Source organism: Camponotus floridanus, unplaced genomic scaffold (assembly GCF_003227725.1).
Source record: "Camponotus floridanus strain SB8 unplaced genomic scaffold, Cflo_v7.5 scaffold8, whole genome shotgun sequence".
NCBI classification, from domain to species: Eukaryota; Metazoa; Arthropoda; class Insecta; order Hymenoptera; family Formicidae; genus Camponotus; species Camponotus floridanus.
This window is the reverse complement of record NW_020229849.1, coordinates 451352-477701: the sequence shown is the minus strand read 5'-3', so window position 1 is coordinate 477701 and position 26350 is coordinate 451352. Positions and strand designations below refer to the sequence as shown.

Below are 26350 nucleotides of genomic sequence, written 5' to 3'. Positions count from 1 at the left end.
TGCATCGAGACGACGAAGCTTCCACGCGTTCCGTGAATCTTCCCCCCTCTCTCTCTCTCTCGCTCGCATGCGCGCACTCCCTCTCTCTCTCTCTCTCTCGCGCAATCTTTCCCGTTCTCCCGCTTCCCCCCCTCTCTCGCCGCCGACGTGCACGCAGTTGTCGTCTCTCGCTTGTTTCATCCTTCTTTCCTTCCTTTTCGTCGTCGATCGGGCCGTTCGTTCGTACATACGTCGGATCTCGCGTCCACGGTTTCCTTTGTGTCCTCCCTCTCTCTCTCTCTCTCTCTTTCTCTTCGGGTCCGAGCGTACACAGTGTTGTGAAAAATCCGGCAGCAGCGCGCACAGCTGCCATTGCTGTAATTATCTGCTTTTTCGCTCGCAGCAGTCCTCTCGGAAGCGATATCTGGTCACCGCTGCCGTCTCCACGTCCAGCGACCGAGGCCACCCCATCTTCTTCGTCGTCGTCGTCGTCGTGGAGACCTAGAGATGCGGATCATGCTCGCGGAACGGCCGTAACGGAGGCATCATCCTCGGCATCTCGCCAGAGACGCTCTCGCCGGCTCGCGCCGTACAAGGGTTAACCTTCAGGAGGCCCGAGGGTGCGCTCCCTCCCTCCCACCTGGCCAGCGCGGTGAGGCCGGAGAGTCCCGGCGCGACTTGACAGCACGAGACAGGCATGAAGTGGCTCGGCGCGAGCAGCGGAGGCGCCGGGGGCGAACCGGCATCCTCGATGCAGCTGCATCATACCTCCGCCAACGGCCACATCCCCACGGTACGGGCACTCGGGTCTTTTTCATCTTCGTTTCTTTCTTTTTTTTCTTTCTTTGTCTGTGCGTCTCTGTCTCTCTCGCGCGCGCTCTTTTTCTTTTCCTTGTCTATTGAGTGATGCAAACTTGGGGCTGCGAGTCGAGCGTGACTACTATAATTACGGCGCACGAGATCGACCGATCATAACCTCGACGAGCAGTCCAGTGTATGATAGTGAGGATATGAGCGTTTGCAAATGTCAGCAGGAGTGTGAGATGTTGAGGAGACGCTGACGAGATCTTGCATTTTTTTTTTTTTAAATAAAGGAAGGATAGAGTGGTTAGGTATATGGTGTGTTTTCCTGGGGATGGATATGGCTTGGTATATATTTCAATTGTTGACAGATTTTAAATTGTTAGCAATTGAAGAGTAAATTTTGAAGTTTCCAAACTGCAAACAGCGACAATTTTAATGATCTTTAAATTTTAATTGGAATTTAAACTTCAACTGATATTCAATGTTAAAAGATAGAAAAGTGGAAATATAATCAAGTTGTGTTGAACACTCATGAATATCGAGTGTTAAAATTATTTTTGTATAAAGAAATTGCAATCACTTTATATACATATATAAGAGAATAGGGATATTAAATAGATTAGAAATGCTATGCGTTTGTACCTTGATATATATTCCAACTGTTGACAGCTTTTAAATTGTGAGCGATTGAAGAGTAAATTTTGAAGTTTCCAAACTGTAAACATAGCGACAATTGTAATGATCTTTAATGTAATTTTAATTGCGACTATCACTTTATAAGGGAATGAGGATATTAAGTAAATTAGAAATGCTATGCGTTTGTGTCTTGATATATATTTCAATTGTTGACAGATTTTAAATTGTGAGCGATTGAAGAGTAAATTTTGAAGTTTTGAAACTGTAAACATAGCGACAATTCTAATGATCTTTAATGTAACTTTAATTGGAATTTAAACTTCAACTGATATTTGATGTTAAAAGTTAGAAAAGTGGATATATAATCAAGTTGAATACTTATGGATATCGAGTGTTAAAATTATTTTTGTATATAGAAATTCCAACTACCACTTCATATACTATATATAAGGGAATGGAGATATTAAATAGATTAGAAACGCTGTGCATTTTGGTATATATTCCAACTGTCGACAGCTTTTAAATTGTAAGCGATTGAAGAGTAAATTTTGAGATTTCAAAACTAAACATAGTGACAATTCTGATCTTTAATCTAATTTAAACTGCAACTGATATTTAATGTTAATAATTAGGAAAATAGATATAAAATTATGTATATAATCAAGTTGTGTTGAACACACATGAATATCGAGTGTTAAAATTATTTCTATATAAAGAAATTGCAACTATCATTTTATATACATATGTAAGGGAATGGGGATATTAAGTAGATTAGAAATGCTATACGTTTGTGTCTTGGTATACATTCCAACTGTCGACAACTTTTAAATTGTAAGTAATTGAAGAGTAAATTTTGAAGTTTCCAAACTGTAAACATAGCGACAATTTTAATGATCTTTAATGTAATTTGAATTTAAACTTCAACTGATCAAGTTGTGTTGAACACTCATGGATATCAAGTGTTAAAATTTTTTCTATATATCTATATAAAGAAATTCCAACTACCACTTTATATACATATATGTGATTTGTTATTAGGATACGGAGCAGTGCGGACAAGTTATGGCTGGTGGGGATAATATGCGAATTCAACCTGGTCAGACACATCAGATGGGAGTGAATAGAACTCAAGATGATGCCATGGTTGGTTATGTATTTCAACGACCTACGGAACCAGAATTTAATACCCAATCTTCGACTTTCCAAGCGAAACAAGCTCCAAGAGCATGGGCTTTAGCGGATGACGTTATTGTCGATGTATGTATAATAAAATATATATTTAATTTTATTAATACTTAATCATTCGATACAATTAATAATAATTGAGATTTATGCATTACTATTTTGTGTTGTTTTCAAATTTGTATACTTGTCAATGTTACATTTTTTCTCTAAAGAAACAAATTAATAAATTTTCTTAAAATATTGTTAGTAATATGATTCTTTCTAACGATAATGTGAATTATATAATTATATAATTGAAATAATTTATTCCAGAATCAAGAAAAGTGGAAATATTCTATGACTAAGCTCGGTGTACCTCAACAGAGTCAATCTCAACAACTTGGATTGACTATGAATAACGTACACCTGAGTAATGTACCATATGAAATACATCCTATGCAATTAAAAGTAAGTAATAATTGTTAACGTGTCGATTATAAAACGAAATAATCTTCTATATATTCATACAAATGTTTTATGTTTATTTTATAGAGTGGAGCACCTGGTGCGGAGCATTTGGTTTATTTGAACAATCAAATGACTCAACAACAAGTTGCACTCTTTCATCACCAACAGCAGCAACAGCAACAATTCAGAAATGGACAGGTAAGTTTTTTCATACATGATACAAGTTGCATCGAATGCTATTGGGTTTTCATGTACAGACTACAAAAATGCATCTTGCTAAAATGCTGATGCCGTAGCCAATTTTCTACTCTTGGAAAGATGACATATTTAACATACATGGGCAACATAACATGAATATTTAAAAAACTTCCTTGTTTCTCTTATCAATGTACAATAGAATTTATGAATATAATTAAAAAATTGAAATTAAAAATTTATATTTATCATGATTATAAAATTAGTGTAAAGTTATTGTAGCATCTTTTAATTAACATATGAAAATTTTTAACATATTATGTATGTTTATGTACATACATATATTTTAATTGAAAGATACGAAATATAGGATTCAACAAATTTATATTTTCATAATTGATAATATATTTTATATAATGAATTGTTTTGGATTTTTACTTAGAGTCAAAAAATAATTGGCTGCTTAACAAATGAATTCTTCTTTGTTATTTTTAATAATTTTTATTTAATAATATTTATTTCCAAAAATTTTTTAATAAAAACAAAAATATATAGAGAAGAGAAAATATAAACAGATATTGCTCAATTTCTTTTACTGCATTTTGAGCCATAGGTAATTGATATTAGCTGCACATAGCATTTTATTATTATGCTTGTCTGATCAATAAATTTCAATATTGAAGTAATCTATATAAATAAATATATACATGAATATAGTTTTATTTATTACAATCCAAATTTTCTTTTAATAGCTTTTCATTGTTATTTTGGAACAGGATTGATAGAATTTTAATCAAAAATTTAATGTTTTATATTCAATAGTTTAGTTTCTGTTGTGAAGAATTCAAGTTTGCATACGTAAAGAAAAACATGACAATAAATTGATAATAATTTTAAATATTTTTTATAAATTAAAATAATTGTTTTCTTTCAAAATGCTTGTAACTGTATTTCATGATTGATAATGGCATAAATATGCTAAAATCAATCAAAATGATTTATAAGTATTGATTAACTCTGATACTGTAGCATTTTCCAATAATCAGAAAACTATAGCAATTGTATAAAATGTCATTTTAATGATTATTATAAAATTGTTAGAAAAATATTATATTGTTATTATAAAATATAACAATATAAAAATATTATATTGTTATATATTATACAGTTATTTCGATAAGATCATAATTATTTTGATTGATGCTATAACATTTTAGAGAGTCAATACATTAAAATAATTATCTCTTAACATAACACAATAACATTATATGTTATTGTGTTATGTTACAACAATAATAATACTTTGCACAACAATAATAATACTAGAGATTTATTATTATTGTTGTAACATAACACAATAACATTATATGTTATTGTGTTATGTTACAACAATAATAATACTTTGCACAACAATAATAATGCTAGAGATGTCCATGAACAATAGAGAGAACTAGTACCTAATCTAAATATCTACTCTTCTCTTTTCTATTCGATAATGCGAGAAAAGCAAAACTGACTTGGCCTATGAATAAATTCGTCCTCGATATTCCCCCGCTGTTAAATATACCGAGCAACTCATATTTTATTCGGCGCGCCAGTATTATTTGCTCCGTGTATAAAATATAAAATCGCTAGTAGCGTCATTGTATAAAAGAAACATGCACCAACGCAATTTGGGAAATAGAAGGTTTTGTCATAGATCCTGATGAAATTAATACACTTTAAGATCAACTACTGGCGTTGATGTACAAAAATTTATATTTTAATATAATAATTAATTTTTTTATAATAATTAATTTTTTATTTACTTTGTTTGCAATATATTAATAGAGAATTAATTAATAATGCATTATTATTTAAATCATAATTATCAATTTTTTTGAATATGTTAATAAATTCGTTTGACTTTTCTGCAATTTTCTGTAAAAGTACTTAAAATTTGCATGTTTATATTTGCGTATAAATGAAATAAAATTTAACTTAAATAAAAATTAACTTAAATATTAATATATTGCGAAATATAAATATTATAACATTATTTAATTTCATATTTAGTATATAATGTTACTCTATTATTACTTAAAATATCAAATTTTAAAGCTAATATCCATAATAGTTTCCTACGATTAAAATAGTAAATTATTAAATGAATAGATTCCAAGTATAGAAAATTATATATATATAAAATACATGATTCAGTTTGATTAAACATTTACATGAATGTTTAAATGACGATTTAAAAATGAAAGAAGTATTATAATTTTAAAAGTATGATTAATTTTGTTAGTTATATACATTCTTTTATAAATAATCGATACACACACTTAATCCACTTAAAAGTATGAAAAGAAAATACACTTACAATACAATTTTTCATTTCTTTTTATTTGCACAATATATTCCTCAAATATAATTTACAAAATATATAAAACTTGCTCCTACAAAAGTGTAAAAAAATCAATTTTATACTTTATTTTAAGATTATTTTGAATTTTTTTTGAAAGATAAAATTTCAAAATTTTAATATTTCAAAATTGGTTTATTATTTCGTATTTAATCTGAAGTTTATATGCTATGATATGCAAGATACATTACACGTGTCATCGCATTTAATTGCTAATAATTTTTTACAATTATTTTGTATAATGTATCAGTTCCATGTATCAGTTTTGCAACAAAAAAAAAAGGTTAAATTTGTTCTTCGTACACGCATAAATATTAAAACTATAAAAAAAATATACTTGCAATACAATTTTTTATTTCTTTTTATTTGCACAATATATTCTTTAAATACAATTTACAAAATATATAAAACTTGATCCTACAAAAGTATCAAAAAATCAATTTCATATTTTATTTTAAAATTATTTTGAACTTTTTTTTGAAATATAAAAATTGAAAATATTATTTGCTAATTTAATTGCTAATAATTATTTTCGATATTTTGTATAATGTATCAGTTCCATGTATTAGTTTTGCAATAAAAAAAAACGTTAGATTTGTTCTTCGTACACGCCTAAATATTAAAACTATGAAAAGAAAATACACAATACAATTTTTTTTTTGTATTTACACTATATATCTTTAAAAATGATTTACAAAATATACTAAACTTGGTTTTACGAAAGTATCAAAAAATCAATTTCATACTTTATTTTAAGATTATTTTGAATGTTTTTTTTAAGATAAAAATTCAAAATTTTAATATTTCAAAATTAGTTTATTATTTCGTATTTAATTTGAAGTTTACATGCTATGATATGTAAGATACATTACACATGTCATCGCATTTAATTGCTAATAATTATTTTCGATATTTTGTATAATGTATGTTCCATGTAGTCCATCAGTCATCACAAAAGAAAACATTAGATTTGTTCTTCGTACACGCATAAATATTAAAACTATAAAAAAATATACTTGCAATACAATTTTTTATTTCTTTTTATTTGCACAATATATTCTTTAAATACAATTTACAAAATAAATAAAACTTGGTCCTCTACAAAAGTGTAAAAAAATCAATTTTATATTTTATTTTAAGATTATTTTGAATTTTTTTTGAAATAAAACAAAAATTCAAAATTTTTAATATTTCAAAATGGTTTTCGCATTTAATCTGGGAGTTCACAGGCTATGATATGTAAGACACATTACACGTGTCATCGTAATCATTTAATTGCTAAGAACTCTTCGATATTTCGTAATATAAATAATGTCTCACTTCCATATATCAATTTTGCAACAAAAAAAAAACCTTAGATCTGTATACGTATCGCAAAACGTACGAGGGAAATCGTAGCCGCGCGAGGCGGCGGCGGCGCTGGCGGCGGGTTCCCGGAACGGCCGCCAGGGGCGCTCCGTTCGAGAGCGTCGTTCTTTGTTTCGGTTTGGAGCGCAGTCTCCGTCTGACGAAGCGCAGAGCCCGGTTGACGAAAATTCGAGCGCGCGGCAACGAGAGGAGAGAGAGAGACGGGACGAACGAGAATCGAATCAGAGACGCCTATCACGAGCCTCTCCCGGGTTGACGAGCGCGTTGACTCCTCGCCGGTATGTCCGGCCGAGCGATCGCTTTGAACCGCGAGAGCAAAATCGAATCTGACCGACTCGCTCCCTCTGTAAATAAGCGCCGCGAGTGAGTGTGCAAAGTGTGCGCGTCGAGAGGAAGGGGGAAGGTATACGAGCCAGAGGAGAGGATTAAAGGCAGCTTCGGGGAAGGAGGGGGGACGGTATCGGAAGTGTTTGACAGGAGGCCGACGCTCTCTCTCTCTCTCTAGTGTACCGGGTGTCATGTGCGTACCGCTGACACTGTAACTCTCTCTCTCCGCGCGATTTGCATTGTTTGGTTCTCGCGCACGACAGGGGGAGAGAGACAAAAAAAAAGGAGCGAGAAGAGGGGAGATCCGTCATCGAAGATCGAAGAGACGAGGACGCTCGACGCTCTCGGGGGTGGATCCTTACGCTTCCGTTCGTGCGGTGTCGCCGATCGCCGCCGCCTTCAGTTCGCTCGGCGCGCCGCGACGGGGGTTGCCGACATCGCCGCCGTCTCCCCATCGATTGCCGGCCGCCGATCCGCCGGTTGCAACAGTGGGGAGGAGAAGGGGGAAAGAGTGCGGCCGCGTGTCACTGTTTTCGAGTCCCTCCCGCTGCGCGTTGCCGTCAGCGACCTACCACGGGGTTAACGGTGAATCTTTCGGAGGTGACGCACCGCGCCGACGACGCCGTCGCCGTCGCGACCTTGGAGACAGTGGAGAGTTTCGGAATCGGTTACGGTCAGGGAGCGGGCGCGAGCGCGGGCGACTGGATGAAACCGCCGGGGGATCTGTTTCTCTACTCCACGCTCGACATGAAGGACCTGACGGGAGCCGTGGGAGACATGGTACTGTTTATGCTTGTTGTTTATTCGCCGCCGGGTATCGCGGGCGCGAATTCGATCGCCTCGAAACCGCGCCCGCCTCGTTCCGGGCCGCGTCGTGGCGTCGTGTCGCCTGTTCCTAGCCTAGCCTGGCCTAGCCTAGTCGAGGGATTCGTCGCCATGCGCGTCGGTCCTTCTCGTCGCCTCGATAGAGGTTAGGTTAGGCTTCGCGCGGCCAGCGAACATGCGGCGAGAGAGGAAGTGCTTTCCGAGCCGCATTTGCCGCGTTTCTTTTCCTTCTCCAGCATTGATGTTTCATTCATGCGTTTTGTTTTACTTTGAGGAAAATATATAAAGGGAGAAAGTTGTGTTTAGTGTGTACAGTAGACGCCAATGATGCCTTAACGTTGTGAAGTTGGCCGCATTCGGGACTAGGGATAACTAGTTATTAGTCTCGAATGCGACCAACTTCATGTTACGGCATTATTGTCGTCTACTGCACATGTGCGTGATATTTATAATATTTATAATATGATATATTATAAATATCATTTATTATATATTATATATATATATATATATATATATATATATATACATACAGGGTGTCACTTAATTGGCGCCCACTATTTATACAGGGTGGCCCCGAACGTTCCAGCCAGACTTTGAGATCTTGTAGGAAATTTAATTCTGAAGAAAAACTTTCCTATAAACATGGATCGAAAAATGCTTCCTTAAGAAATTATCGCTCAAAAACCTCTGATGAAGGAAGAGCAAAAGGTGAAAAGAAAACGAAATAAAAAGAAAATGAAACTAAATAAATTTCTTGAAAAAAAACGATAAAAATAAAAAATAAAAATCTTTTTCTTTTATGAAAATAAAATAATTTTTTTTCTTTTTTAACTAATATTTTAGTAATAGTACGTAATAGTAGAAAATGAATAGACATTTTTTAAGAAATGTATTTAGTTTCATTTTCTTTTTATTTCATTTTCTTCCATGTTTTTATAGGAAATTTTTTGTTCAGAATTAAATTTCCTATGAAATCTCAAAGTCTGGCTGGAACGTTCGGAGCCACCCTAGCAATATTCCTCGTGGAAAACTGAGTCGAAAAGTCCTGAATCATTTTTTTCTATAATGAAAAAAATTTGAAATCATTTTTTTTAAACCATTTTTTTTAAACCATTTTTTTTAAACCATTTTTTTCTTCTATAATGCGAGAAACTTTATTTTGCATTAAAAATCATATTTCTTCCGTTAAAAGCGTTTCCTTAAAAAAAATTTCGTCAAGGAGGTTAAAGGTCGGTGTTTATTGGCGCAATTTCACTCAATAATTACCGCTTTATTAAGCATTATAGGAAAAAATGGTTCAGGACTTTTCGACTTAGTTTTCCACGATATCGCTATATAAATAGTGGGCGCCAATTAAGTGACACCCATGTGTGTGTGTGTGTGTGTGTGTGTGTGTGTGTGTGTGTGTGTGTGGTGTGTGGGGGGGGGGTGGTGTGTGTGGGGGGGGGGGGGGGGGGGGGGGGGGGGGGGGGGGGGGGGGGGGGGTGGGGGTGGGGGGGGGGGGGGGGGGGGGGGGGGGGGGGGGGGGGGGGGGGGGGGGGGGGGGGGGGGGGGGGGGGGGGGGGGGGGGGGGGGGGGGGGGGGGGGGGGGGGGGGGGGGGGGGGGGGGGGGGGGGGGGGGGGGGGGGGGGGGGGGGGGGGGGGGGGGGGGGGGGGGGGGGGGGGGGGGGGGGGGGGGGGGGGGGGGGGGGGGGGGGGGGGGGGGGGGGGGTGGTGTGTGTGGTGTGGTGTGTGTGTGGTGTGTGTGTGGTGTGTGTGGTGTGTGTGTGTGTGGTGTGTGTGTGTGTGTGTGTATTATATAATAAATGATATTTATAATATATTATAATATAATTAATCATTTGATCAACGCGAGATTTTCTGATTAATCGAATACTACAAAATTTATTAATCGTGCTTTTTATTAAAAATACAGCCAATGTAATTTTTGAGTTGAAAAAGATGACAAGATAATTATATATAGATAATTATAGACAATTATAGATAATTATAGATAATTATAGATAATTATAGACGTTAAGAGATGCAATTTGAAAAAATAGAGCATTCTGCAATAAATTTTTTTAATTATTTATAATTCTATTTTAATTTTATCAATTATATTATTTATCTTGTATTTATCTCTAATATTGAATTATAGATATTATTTATTGAATTATAGGTATTATTTATCTTGTATTTATTTCTAATATTGAATTTTCTATTCATTATATTTAACTTTTGTTATCGTACTTGAGATTTTCTCGAATTTTATGAAAAGTCAATATTTGATTTTTTTAAAGATCCTAAAAAAAATAACAAAAGTCACACAATATTTAAGATTTTTTATCAAATTTCGTAAAAACAATGATAAAATGATAAAAGTCAATATTTGAGATTTTCTCGAATTTTCTAAAGAATAATAAAGGATATTAACATAGCGTATCGATAACGAATCATTCAATATGGAGGAAGTATAACATAAATTAAGTATAATATAGTCTAAAAAAGCATAAGATAAATGTAAGATAAATTTTATATAATACACAAAATTTTTCAAAAGTGAAGTGACTAATGCTTTTATAGTAGATAAATAGTAGTAATAATAGTAGATAAATTTAACATGTACAGTTTATTATAGTCACTTTTTAGTTGCTTCTTTAATTTACAATTCTTTTTTCTTTTATTTTTTTCAACTTCATGTCTAAAAATTATATTTATTTTATTTTGAAAAAAAACCGTATAAAAGAAACAATACATTTGAAAAATATGCTTGGTGCATTTTGTTTGGATCAAATACAAAATAAATTTCTTGCGTTAATCGAATGATTAATAAAATATTATACTCTTTTAAATATTACATTTTTCCACTCAAAGTGAAAAGAGAGAAAATATTCAATCCGACAAATCTTTCAAACAAAGAAAAGGAAGAAAAATTAAATTATTGAAATTTTATAATACTCGATTTTAAACTCAATGATATAGGATAAAATTATTTTTTTATTCAAATTTTTAACCGTTAATGTTTTATGGAATCTATAATTAATGTAATCGCTTAGAAATCGAAAATATTATTGAAAAATTACGAGAAACAAAAATTTTACTCCAGAAAACTGGGAAAGGATAAGAATTTTACAAGATAAAAAATTAATTTAATTAATTTTTTTTATTTAATTTCAGCTTTTTTGCATTGCTCGCATTTGTAAATACATCACACATATAATAAACATTAAATTTAATGAGTAGACTGATATTTTTGCACATATAATCTAATGATATAAAAACGTTGGTAAAATTATTTATTCTATAATTTTCACTTTTTATAAAAAGTATCATTACAATCATCTATACATCTAGTTTGAAATATTGCGCATAATTTCATCATCAGAGAAATACATAAAACTGAATAATTGGGATTTACCATCACATTTTTATTGAATGGATTACAAAGGGAGTAAATATTTTCTTTTTTTATTTATTGAAGTAAATTGATTTTGTATTTTTATTTTCTCGATATTTCGGTATGTTATTCGTCATTGCAGCACTACATTTGCTCTCGTTTTTCCGAAAATTTAAAACTTTGGAATTTTTTATCGATTAAAGGAATTTAAAAAAATTCTAGTATATTATTGAAAATTCAAAAAATAAAGGATAATAATAAAACGCTTGTGTTCATGAGTGGAATTAATTTGAGAAAATAATGAAAACTAGTAGCAAAATATGAATTATACATCATAATTATATATCTATGTGAAAATAATTTATTTACATATTTGTTAAAATATGTTAATAATATTTACATAGTTATTATTATTATATTAATAATCATAATGCTATTATTAATATTGCATACATATATAATTATTATATGTATTTTGGTAATATTATTGACATAATTATTATCAATAATTGTGTTATAATAATAATTAACATCAACCGTTAACTTTGTAACATGATGGTCTCATCAAGAGATACAAAATACTTTAAACAAAGCAAACTTTAATAGGAAAAAAACAAGAAAAATATATTTTATTAAATCCTATTAATTTTTTTGCGATGTGTAGGATAGGTTTTTTTATTTTGAATTAACTTTTTGCTTCTTGATTTTATCTAGATTCAAACAAGTTGTCTCAAATAAAATAGCAGTTACAAAAGTTGAAATTATTTCCAAGTATTACTTAATTATCCATGTTCTTGTATTTCTATAAACCTTGTAATTTATCATCTGATCACGTCACCTTGCAACGATGAAGATCATTAGAAAGTAAAACGCACGTGTTCATAATTTTCTTAGTGTTCTACGTTTTACCTTTTTATCAGAACAGTATATATTTCTATAACGTCCGTTCTTGTATTTCCAAGTAAAAATACCACGTATATATCCATATATGAATATCACGCGCGTGTAAAATACTCAGATATCGTAGAAAATAGGAATTGAAAATAAAGTTATCTGTATGTGAGACATTCTTTGTACAAGAAAATCTCTGTCTGAGATAATGCACATAGCTTAAGGTATGTTGATTCTTCAACAAAAAATGTTTCAGTAGGAAGAAATGTTATGATAAAAGCGTGAAATTTTTAAAACTTTTTAAACTATAATATATAATATATATGATATATTTTTTAAAATTATAATATATAATATATATGATGTACTTTTTAAAATTTAAAATATCGAAAATATATTTTTATTTATTTTGATAAAGCTAAATTTTTTAATAAAGTTTTCTAATTAAATTTAATTAATAAAGTTCTTAGCTAAATTTAGTTAAAGTTTTTTTTATTACCCAGTTTTTGAAGAATAATTATTATAAATGTTACAAAAATTCGAGACATTTGTAAGTAATTTACATTTATTTCGAGATTAAGAGATTTAAGAGATGATATATAAGAATGTGAAATACATAGTAAAGTATTTATGTAAACTAAATTATTGCATTACTCTTGCGTCGAGATACGAATAACAAATAGCAACGTCGAAGATATTGATTCGCGCCGTGATTCATTATATCTTTCATTAACATTAGTTGTCCACATTATGGATTCGTTATCCTAATAATCTACACTATTTGTCGTAGTTCTTATGCTATCCATATTGTAAGCAAGAATCATATTTATTATCGATATTTATTCAATGAATCATACGAGATAAATCAAGAGAAACAAGACATCTTAGTATTTATATATTTATTTTTAGACTTTATACAGTACAATATTTGTACGAAATTTTTCTCAAACAATAATGAATGTTTTTCTTTTGTTAGATTTTTTTTAAATTATAATTAGTCTAGACTATATTAATCTATCTTTTAACGTATACTTTATTTTGCAACTAATATCAATTGTTTTGAATTAAACAAGACATCTTAGTATTTATATATTTATTTTTAGACTTTATAAAGTATAATATTTGTACGAAATTTTTCTCAAACAATAATGAATAATGTTTTTCTTTTGTTAGATTTTTTTAAATTATAATTAGTCTAGGCTATATTAATCTATCTTTCAACGTATACTTTTTTTGCAACTCATATCAATTGTTTTGAATTAAACAAGACATCTTAGTATTGATATATTTATTTTTAGACTTTATAAAGTATAATATTTGTACGAAATTTTTCTCAAACAATAATGAATAATGTTTTTCTTTTGTTAGATTTTTTTAAATTATAATTAGTCTAGGCTATATTAATCTATCTTTCAACGTATACTTTTTTTGCAACTCATATCAATTGTTTTGAATTAAACAAGACATCTTAGTATTTATATATTTATTTTTAGACTTTATAAAGTACAATATTTGTACGAAATTTTTCTCAAACAATAATGAATAATGTTTTTCTTTTGTTAGATTTTTTTTTAATTATAATTAGTCTAGGCCATATTAATCTATCTTTCAACGTATACTTTTTTTGCAACTGATATCAATTGTTTTGATTTAAACAAGACATCTTAGTATTTATATATTTATTTTTAGACTTTATAAAGTACAATATTTGTACGAAATTTTTCTCAAACTATAATGAATAATGTTTTTCTTTTGTTAGATTTTTTAAAAATTATAATTAGTCTAGGCTATATTAATCTATCTTTCAACATATACTTTGTTTTCCAACTGATATCAATTGTTTTGGATTAAACACGACTCTTATTAAGTATGTAAACCGAGCACTTAAATTGCGAGTTAAAAAAATTTATTAAAAAAATTGTAAAACGAAGTAAAAACAATAATGAAATGAAGATGATACTTGCACTCCATAGCGAACTTTCATTGTGACGTAGTTCATTGTTACGACGTCAAACAGTTGCTGGCAGTTATGTAGTCAGCTGTTACGTTGCGCGCGAAAGGAAGCTTACGTCTGATAAATGTTGCACAAGATCAGTGTTACTCTTTAATTACGCTGTTTGATAATCGTTTATCTCTCCTTTTATATCTGGAATGAGTCATTAAGTTTGTCGCGCATATGTTTTCCATGAGTAATGAGGAATAATAAATATAATAAATATAATAAATATAATAATAAATATAATAATATAATAATAAATATAATAATAAATATAATAAATATAATAATAAATATAATAATAAATATAATAAATATAATAAATAATATTAATAATATTAATAAATAATATTATAAAAATATAATAATAATATCATAATATTAATCCATATTAATCATAGTTTGGAGGTAAACAATTTTTTGTAAATTTAATTTCACGATCTTTTTCAGATTTTTTTTAAAATTTTGATTTTGTTTAAAAATAACAAAAATAGAACAAGTTTTAAAATAATTATCCACGATGATACTAACAATTACAAGCTTTTCAACTGAGCAAATTAAGTTTCATGGATGCACTGAGGGAAAAATTTTTTTAAATCAAATTTTTTTAATAAATTTGTTTTCTTGAAACTTTTGCTTTAAATGCAAGGAATTGTTTATTTCATTTAAGCAAAAGCATTTAATTTTAATTAAATATGCATGTTATATTAAGTACATTATTTTCATTTATATATTTTTTATATTTAAATACTATTTTCGTAAAATATATACTATAATTTATTAAATTAAATATATTATTTTTTAAAATTAAAAAATTTAAAATTTTTGAGAATAAAAAATGCATTTTAATAAATATTTTGTAAAATTAAAATAAGAATATTTAATTAAAAATTATATTTTTCTAACGATATATATATTTTTAAACATATGTAAATAAATACTTAAGCAAACAGACGTTTTGAATACAAGTAAATACGTGATTAGTACCCACCAAATAAATAGCTTTCCTGAGTTAACTAAAATTTTTTTATTTTAAGATAATTTTTTCCTCAGTATGCAATGTGTAACAAGATTTTTTTTTTGTATGAATTTATTCCAATTTCCGGACGCGTATTTGGCATTGAAAGCTGTCACCCTGATTCCAAATTTTCAAAAAAATGTGTGATACACGCGAAATGTTTTTGTACGATATTGTGCGAAAAGGTTCATTTATCGCGGGTAGACGCATGTCACTGAACTTTATGCGTAACAATATCGGTAATCGATAGTTGCTTGTGTCGAGTTGGAGTCTCGAAGTTCGGCGGTGAGAGAGACAGAGGAATCATGTGCTCATTATCGGCGCGAATTCAATGCACATGGGACTCTCTGCTGACCGGTGCACGCAGAATGTGTATTCGGTGTTCCTTATCAGCGCGAAAATTCCACGCCACGTCCGGCATATCCCCCTTTTATTACGAGCTGCAGGAGCGATCAGTCTATGCGCGTTAGAACTTATTTTTACCGTGGCCATTTATTTCCAGGACATAAACTCAGAATTATTTTTATACAGCTTTAATGGCACACGTTTAAAATTCTATCTGTTATCGTTATTAATTAAACTATTATTGGTAGAATTTAATATTTATATAATCGAGAGATGAATTTTTTTTTTAAATTATTAATACTGTAGATGTATGCTTTCAAAGATTTCGAAAGAAATTGTTTCGGATGAAAATGAGAAATTTATTAATTTTCACAAGTTCTCTTTTAATTTTAAAAGCATGCAATTTTTAAATAAAAAATGTAGACTAATATAAATATAGAGATATTCGTGTATATTTTACAAACTATTATATGGTTTATGTAAAATTAAGAAATTATTTCAAGCCTCGTAACTCGAAAAGTACTCCATGAAGAAATACTTTATTATAGTGTTTTGTGAAGCTCTCGAGATAAGCTACAAGAATAAGTAATAAAAAATAGGGGGTTCTGTTTAAAAAATTGAAGGTGATCTTCACGTGACCTTCAAACGACTCTCCAAGGTCAGATCATTGCTACCATCTGATGGCCCCATTCAAGCCATACAACTTTTGTTGGAACCATTTTTTTATTTAATGCACCATTTCGGAGATATTTGAGCGTATTATTTAAAATGGGACACCCAGCATATTTTAAGAAATAATAAAACCTACCAATTTAATCGACCAAAAATATAAAAATATGCTTATCGCATTTTTTTTAAATTAGAAACTAAAATCTCCTTGAATTAAAGAATAAATTTTTTAAGATTAAAAATTAAAAATACATAATAAATATTGTATACTTTTTCTTAATAATTAATTATACAATATTAATCATTCTACTCGGTACAATATAATATTTTTTTATTACAATATTCTTAATTACAATTTAATTTTCTTGTGAAAATAGCTGACAACTGACTTGATCTATGAAAAAAACCATTCATCCAGGCATTAATTTTTCGCGCTCTTTCAGATTCAGATACATAACAATTATAACCATAATTATTCGATATGCACAGTTTTTACAGGATGTTCACGTACGTATAAGGACATCATCTCGACGTGCGTACATATTGATAAAAACATGCTTATCGCATTTTTTTAAAATTAGAAACTAAAAATCTCCTTGAATTAAAGAATAAACTTTTTAAGATTAAAAATTAAAAATACATAACAAATATTGTATACTTTTTCTTAATAATTAATTATACAATATTAATCATTCTATTCAGTACAATATAATATTTTTTATTAAAATATTCTTAATTACAATTTAATTTTCTTGTGAAAATAGCTGACGACTGACATGATCTATGAAAAAAACCATTTATGCAGACATTAATTTTTCGCGCTCTTTCAGATTCAGATACATAACAATTATAACCATAATTATTCGATATGCTCAGTTCTTATGGACAGGATGTTCACGTACGTATAAGGACATCATCTCTTCGTGCGTACATATTGATAAAAACATGCTTATCGCATTTTTTTAAAATTAGAAACTAAAAATCTCCTTGAATTAAAGAATAAACTTTTTAAGATTAAAAATTAAAAATACATAACAAATATTGTATACTTTTTCTTAATAATTAATTATACAATATTAATCATTCTGCTCAGTACAATATAATATTTTTTATTACAATACTCTTAATTATAATTTAATTTTCTTGTGAAAATAGCTGACGACTGACTTGATCTATGAAAAAAACCATTCATCCAGACATTAATTTTTCGCGCTCTTTCAGATTCAGATACATAACAATTATAACCATAATTATTCGATATGCATAGTTCTTATGGACAGGATGTTCACGTACGTATAAGGACATCATCTCCTCGTGCGTACATATTGATAAAAACATGCTTATCGCATTTTTTTAAAATTAGAAATTAAAAATCTCCTTGAATTAAAGAATAAACTTTTTAAGATTAAATATTAAAAATACATAACAAATATCGTATACTTTTTCTTAATAATTAATTATACAATATTAATCATTCTGCTCAGTACCATATAATATTTTTTATTATAATATTCTTAATTATAATTTAATTTTCTTGTGAAAATAGCTGACGACTGACTTGATCTATGAAAAAAACCATTCATCCAGGCATTAATTTTTCGCGCTCTTTCAGATTCAGATACATAACAATTATAACCATAATTATTCGATATGCATAGTTCTTATGGACAGGATGTTCACGTACGTATAAGGACATCATCTCCTCGTGCGTACATATTGACCCATAGAGCGCGGGACTCCTCTTCTCTCGCTGTTCGACTGATTCCCCCGCGAGGAGACTAGAGGACAGTGGCCGTGACCCGTGGCCGAGGGTCCCGGGGAAAGGGGTCGGTGGCCCCGTGGCAATTTAACGACGTCCACACCGCACCGTCGTGGAGAACGTGGGAGTATGATGAAGACCTGAAGGGGGACTGAGACGGCGGGGGAGGGAGCGAATCGTGGTGGGATGAACCGGCGCGAATCCGTCTGGTGTCTGGATGGAAGGAGAGAGGGAGAGAAGGAGGATCGAACACTCTAGGATATCTATCGTTCTTTCGCGTTCATTCTGAGAGTCGTGCTCATTTGAAAATCCACTAATCAAGAAGGGAAAACATTGAAAAATAACAAGTCGATGTTACAATTTTACAGAAAAGGAACAGGTGAATTTTGTATCATCACGTTCTCTTTCGAATCTTTGCTTGTACCAGTTTATACAGGGTGGCCCCGAACGTTCCAGTCAGACTTTGAGATCTTATAGGAAATTTAATTCTGAAGAAAAAATTTCCTAAACATGAGTCGAAAAATGCTTCCTTAAGAAGTTATCGCTCAAAAACCTATGATGAAGGAAGAGCAAAAAGTGACAAGAAAATGAAACTAAATAAATTTCTTGAAAAAAAACGATAAAAATAAAAAATAAAAATCTTTTTCTTTTATGAAAATAAAATAATTTTTTTTTAACTAACTTTATTTTTTTTAACTATTTTATTTTCATAAACGATTTTTATTTTTTATTTTTATCGTTTTCTTTTTTCAAGAAATTTATTTAATTTCATTTCTTTTTATTTCATTTTCTTTTCACGTTTTGCTCTTCCTTCATCAGAGGTTTTGAGCGATAACTTCTTAAGGAAGCATTTTTCGACCCATGTTTATCGAAAATTCTCTGTTCAGAATTAAATTTCCTATAAGATCTCAAAGTCTGGCTGGAACGTTCGGGGCCACCCTATATAAATGTCGCGAACAGTTTGTAAAAAGTCACAGCTGATTGGCATCAACTTTCGACTTTTGGTTTTTGTTGGAAAAAGCTTTTGTGATTGGAAATTGGAGAGATAGATTGAGCCCAAAATTCCAATCTATTCTCTTAATTTGTTTACATTGTTCTTGTTTCTTCAAAAAAAGTACATGAAAAATAAATAAAAATTGTTGTAAATAAAAATTAGCAAGATATACAGGGTGGTTTAAGAGGAAACGGTCAATTATCTCCGAAAATAGTGGTCCTGTGGGAAAATGTTTCAGACAAAAGTTGTAGGGTTTTAAGTGACGCATTACACAGTAATATTACTATGATCTCGAAGAGTGTTGTTAAGATCACGTTAAGATCACCTTCAATTTCTTATCAGAACCCCCTATTTTTTATTACATATTCTTGTAGCTTATCTCGAGAGCTTTCCAAAACACTATAATTAAGTTAGTTTTCATTAAGTACTTTCCGAATTATGAGGCTCGAAATCATTTCTTAATTTTACATAAACCGTAAAATATCTTGCAAAATATTCAGTTTTTGATTATCTTACCTTAATACTTTCATTTACAAAATAATGAGAGGAATCAATTGGTGTAAAGAAAATACACAGTTGTTTTGAAGAAAAAATATATAATTTGCATATTGATATTTATTAATTTTCTGCAAAAATTCTTTCCATTTAATGGCCAAGATCGACTTTCTGTTCAACATAGGGATTGTTTTAGAGAGATCATTTTCAGTGGCACGATTATAATTCCCCGTTCATTGCATAATAACGGAAGCAACGTGACACACGAGAGGTTGACATTGTTGCCGACATGATTTTATTCCCCCCTTTTCAGTCTTCTCTCCCCCCCTTTTAGGGTAAAAACCGGTCGCTTTAGAAAGAAAAAAATACGTTTAATCATCCTTATTCAATAGATAATAGAAAAAAGGAGTTAAAAATAGGATAATTTTAATCCCAAAGTTGCACAAAAGTTCCAAAATATTTTCTTGATTGATTTCCTTTTTGACAAAATTATTGAAAATATTTTTAAGATCAAATGTATAATTTTTAAATCTCAATAACTTGTACTTAAAAGTTTTAATTGATAAGGCAAACTTCCTATCGATTTAGATCTTCAGTCTCATATTAACTTTTTTTGCTATTTTTCATCTTTCAGCTTTCGAGTTTATTTATATTTATTTTATCAAGTGATGACTTTATACGTTGAGAAGTGCAAATCATGTATTGCGCAAAACGGGTTTTTTCTTCTTTCTCACTCGTACGTTTTATTGTTTGTTTCTCTTTCTCTTCTCCCTCGTTCTTCTCTTCCGTTGATACTTTTCCTTCTTTGGCTATGCTTTCTCTCTCCGGTCGCTTAAACGTACAAAAGCGTCTCCGGCGGTTGGCGACGCGGTCGATACTCGTAGCGTATCACCCCCGGCTGACCGAGCTTCACCCTTACCCTTACCTTTATCTTACCGAGCTTTTAGACAGATCCACACTGAGAAAAAAATTTGGTTGCATTAATTAGAATTCTAGATTCAATCAGTATGTCTGTTGGAAAATGGACGAACCAGAATTCTTGTAGGAATTACCACATGAATCTGATTAATTTCTTCCTGTTAAATTTACCAAATTTTCTGGTTAATAATACTAAACTCATCAGCATCAAGTCTAAAATTTTTTCCATTTAATCTCAAAAGTCTGTTTAATATTCTGAATTCCAACAAGATTATTAGATAAATTTGATCTAGATTATTGAATAAATTATTTTAAATTCAGTTTGTTAGAAATTAAACTGATAAATACTGCACTGAGAAAAAAATCTGGTTGCATTAATTAGAATTCTCGTAGATTCAATCAGTATGTCTGTTGGAAAATGGACGAACCAGAATTCTTGTAGGAATTACCAGATGAATCTGATTAATTTCTTCCTGTTAAATTTACCAAATTTTCTGGTTAATAATACTAAACTCGCCAGCATCAAATCGTCTAAAATTTTTTCCATCTAATCTCAAAAGTCTGTTTAATATTCTGAATTCCAACAAGATTATTGGATAAATTGAATCCAGATTATTGAATAAATTATTTTAAATTTAGTTCGTTAGAAATTAAACTGATAAACAGTGCACTGAGAAAAAAATTGGTTGCATTAATTAGAATTCTGGTAGATTCAACCAATATGTCTGTTGGAAAATGGACGAACCAGAATTCTTGTAGGAATTACCAGATGAATCTAATTAATTTCTTCCTGTTAAATTTACCAAATTTTCTGGTTAATAATACTAAACTCATCAGCACCAAGTCGTCTAACATTTTTTCCATCTAATCTCAGAAGTCTGTTTAATATTCTGAATTTCAACAAGATTATTGGATAAATTGAATCCAGATTATTGAATAAATTATTTTAAATTCAGTTTGTTAGAAATTAAACTGATAAACAGTGCACTGAGAAAAAAATCTGGTTGCATTAATTAGAATTCTGGTAGATTCAATCAGTATGTTTGTTGGAAAATGGACGAACCAGAATTCTTGTAGGAATTATCAGATGAATCTGATTAAATTCTTCCTGTTAAATTTACCAAATTTTCTGGTTAATAATACTAAACTCGCCAGCATCAAATCGTCTAAAATTTTTTTCATCTAATCTCAAAAGTCTGTTTAATATTCTGAATTCCAACAAGATTATTGGATAAATTGAATCCAGATTATTGAATAAATTATTTTAAATTCAGTTTGTTAGAAATTAAACTGATAAACAATGCACTGAGAAAAAATTTGGTTGCATTAATTAGAATTCTGATAGATTCAACCAGTATGTCTGTTGGAAAATGGACGAACCAGAATTCTTGTAGGAATTACCAGATGAATCTTATTAATTTCTTCCTGTTAAATTTACCAAATTTTCTGGTTAATAATACTAAACTCATCAGCATCAAGTCTAAAATTTTTTCCATCTAATCTCAAAAATCTGTTTAATATTCTGAATTCCAACAAGATTATTGGATGAATTTGATCTAGATTATTGAATAAATTATTTTAAATTCAGTTTGTTAGGAATTAAACTGATAAACAGTGATGCATCAATTGCCGACCTAGCCAGCTGATATCTCTCAATAGTTGTCATTCTTCTGGCAAAGAATCGCGAGAGAATTCGAGACATTTCTCTTTTTTCGAAGGAATCAGAAAATTAGGAATTTTTGTAAATAGCAAAAAACTCGTGGATTTTCAAGATTAAAATTAATCCTTTTTCTAATGATAGAAATTGAAAACTTATCATAACTTTCTCGTGTACGCGCGCATGTTTTTATTGAAGAAAGCCGATTTTAAAGTGGAACCTTCCTGATCAAGATTTTGAAAATTTAATAATCTATGTCTTTAATAAGCATATAAATTGCATATTTGCTATTTACATTATTATACAACACAATATTTCATTTATTTATTATACATTATGAATTGTAATTCTAATATTACAATTTCAAGTTCTTCAAAAGATTTGCATCTTCAAAGATTTTTTAACTCGAAATTCGATGAATTTTTGGAATTTATAGATCAATAGAATTTAATAGGATTTAATAAGATTTAATAAATCAATAGAGAGGAATTGTCGTAAAAAAGAAAAATACTGTTGTACCGATTAGCTTTATATTTTGTATATTTATTTTCAGTAAAAATATGCACAGAAAAATATTTTGAAATAATCTGAATCTTTATAATTATATAATTACCTTACTCGCTGATCGATTAGAAACAAAAGTTTTGCATGGCCATTGTAATTAACTTAAATAATATGTTAATTAAATTGTTAAATAATTATTGAAAAGGAGATTTATTTTCCAACTTGTTGGCACATGAATCGCTATTACTGCTTTTGGACAGTCTTTTCAGTCTCGTGGAACAACCGGTTTCTAAGCTCGTAAGACTAGTTTAAGTTTATTATATTATATTGACTCATCAATTTTAATGAAGGAGCCGGGCGAGCATCGCAAAATTAATTTCTCTGATTTAGGCTAAAGATCATTTTTTATCCTTTAATGTCATGAAACTCTATAATTTTTTTTATTTAGGAAACTATTTTTTATAATTATCTCAAATTATTTATCTTTTAATGACAAAATTATTTGATATGTTAAAATTGACTTATATATGTAATATATTTTTCTATAAATCTTATTAATTAAATTATATAAAATATAAAAGTATTATAATAAATTAAATTAAATTATATATTTTTTAATTATATATATATATATATATTTTTAATTATATATATATTTATATATTTTTTCAATTAAATTCTATAAAATATAAAAGTAAAATATTTCTCATTATTTATATATTTTTATTCACTTGTTCCATATTTTAAAAATTACTGCTTTAAATCGATTGATAATTGCTGTTTTTTTTAAACATAGTAAAAACGACTAATATAATGTATGCATATGCATAGAAGTTAAAGTTCATTAATTCTTGCGGATATAGTCAAGTGACGTTCAAGAAATCGATTATTAAATTTGTAATTTTGTGCTTAAAATGAAAACATGCGAAAATATATATATATACAGTCCCGAAACTCATAATTAATATTTCAAAGACAGATTCCTGGGATCATGAAGACGATTTTTCCTCAACAAAAATATCGAGGCACTAATAATTTTCGAATTATAAGTGATTAGAAATAAGGAGTTTTTCGTAAACTAAGCTTTGTAGAAATAAAATATTGACAAAACCACATTCTTCGATTAATTTTAAATAAAGTTTAATTTAGTTGAGTTTTAATTTAAGGCTTAATTGCAAAGATATATGATGACAAAAATCGAGAACATGCAAAAAATGATGGCCTTCATCGACATTTTTGCTGAGGAAAAATCGTCTCCAAATAATCCCAGGAATCTGTCTTTGAAAGATTGATTATGAGTTTTGGGACACCCTATATATATATATATATATATATATATATATATATATATTGTGCATAAAGTTACGTGAGATATTTTTTAAAATATAAACGATACCTTTCCTTTAATTTTCCTATTTTATACAAACAGTCTATGAACATCCCTGCCAAATATATGAAACAATGAAATTTATTTTTTGCCACACTTGTGAATTTTATATGATATCTGCATGTTTTTTATTTTAGTATGCTTTTAAATTTTGTAAAACGCATATCATGGGCGCGAGATACATTCACAATATATATACATACATACATAGATATCTATTTTATAGAATTTGCAAGAATACTACGTAAATAATAAAGCAAATTTAATAAAAAAAAAATGTGAAGACATGGATTTTTAGGCATTCATATTTGTATCTAAAAAATTCGATAAATACTTTTCTAGGAGAAAAGAAAAAAGGCTAATGTCCTTTGATATTTAAACGTAAAGAAGTTATCCGTGTCGTCTCTGGGATCGATACTGATCATTATTATTATTTGTTTTATTCTTTTTATTTTATTTTATTTTATTTTATTTTTTTTAAATTTATTTAAACTTCGTAAAACTTTTTAGCCAACTTCGAGAAGAGCAAAAGCTCTTGATCTTTGAATCACGAAAGTTGAAATTGAAGCAACTTTCGCGATTCATGCGTTATAATCGAGACGCAGTGCATCGTGACTTTGAACTCGGTGTCTCATCGTGCGTTCGATGCACCCGCATCTAAAATCCTGCGATTCGCGTGTTCCCCTCACCTCTTCACGGAGGTTACGTCACTAGTCTCCAGTTAGGCGAGGTCGGGATTAGTGTCGCATGCCGTATCCGCATCGCGATTTACTTTGGATTTTAATAATCGCGCGAGGATCAAGTTGACACTTCAAAAAAACGAGCACATCATTAATCATTACAGAATCATTCAGAAATTTAACGATTATTTTTAATAATTATTATTATTTAGATAATAATTTTTTAATGATAATATAATTCAATATAAATATCGATATAAAATTGATATGTAATCAGATATATAATAAATATACATGTGACAGAAATTTATTTTAATAGATTTAAATATTTACTGAAATATTTATATAATAAATATACATATGACAGAAATTTATTTTATTAGATTTAAATATTTTTTAGTAATAATTAATACAGTATTTAGGAAAGAAAATGATTTAGAAAATTTTACGAAATACTTTTTTATAATAAAATATATATTTATTATTCGAGTTCTATTTTAAACTCAATATGCCGTTTGAAACAAGCCATTGTCCCCCAATATAACGATCAATTTATTGTCAAACTAAAGCTTTTTTATTTAATAAATTGTAATTAATATTTTCATTAATTCACAATTTATAAAAAATTTATCAATTTATTATGAACATTGTTCCTTTGTATATTATTAAGGATGTTTTGTATGTACAATCCCAGCAAAAAGTAGCTGAAAATCAATATTGACGAATGTATCTACTTTTGGTGTATTTTGAGTAAGAAATTGTGTGGAATATTAAATTTGATTTTAGCTACAGCGCAGAGATGTATTTTTGAATATTTATTGCGTTTTTACTGAAATATTCCGAATTTTGTGAATCTAAATGATTACTTTTGGCAGAGAATTTCGCCTTGTGACAGATACATGGCTAACTTAATTGAATTATATTTAATATCTTTTTAACCAGTTAGTACTTGTATAATATTATTTCACCAAATATTTCCTCTGTATCTAAACTTTTGCAAATTTTCAACAAATTCTGAATATTATTTCCATGTGTTTTTGTCATTTGAATCGACGCGGTTATACGTTTCCCATAAGAACACATGTTAATTCGGTGCAAATTAAAATCCTTATAACTTGTAAACGCTTTAGTGACTCGATTTAAAAATTCTACTGAAGATTCCAAACATATGTAAGGACATTCTGTACAATTTTCATTAAATTCTCAATATTTTGAAAAGGTACAAAACATCCTTAAACAATTTCGATTTAAAAATTTAGTGCAAAGTCTCTGCTTTTCAAAAAGAAATATTCATTAAAACAGAAGTAAAATTTGAAGTGTGAATTAAAATTAGATGATCATTGATCTACGTCTTTGAAATTTAATTCTTCAAAATTTAATTAGGTAAAGATCTAATTTTTTAACATTCTCCTTATTCTGTATGATTAATATTTTACTATTTCTTAAAGATATTCTGTACAATTTTCATTAAATTCTCCATATTTT

General features: G+C 29.7%; 1 protein-coding gene across 9 annotated transcripts in view; it reads left to right on the top strand.

The window, feature by feature from the left end:
- The window catches only part of LOC105247760 (maternal protein pumilio), a 132471-nt gene that overhangs the window by 701 nt on the left and 105420 nt on the right, over nucleotides 1-26350 (top strand). For 6 of the 9 annotated variants that reach the window (XM_025414263.1, XM_025414268.1, XM_025414267.1 and 3 more), the window contains exons 2-5: nucleotides 383-772; nucleotides 2458-2676; nucleotides 2917-3051; nucleotides 3136-3249. In XM_025414263.1, coding sequence (XP_025270048.1) covers nucleotides 677-772; nucleotides 2458-2676; nucleotides 2917-3051; nucleotides 3136-3249 — 564 coding nt within the window. In that variant the 5' untranslated portion in view covers nucleotides 383-676. Of the gene's footprint in view, nucleotides 1-9; nucleotides 773-2457; nucleotides 2677-2916; nucleotides 3052-3135; nucleotides 3250-7041; nucleotides 8126-26350 lie in introns of those variants that run through there. The other 3 variants (XM_025414264.1, XM_025414261.1, XM_025414269.1) reach the window with 3 other exon arrangements.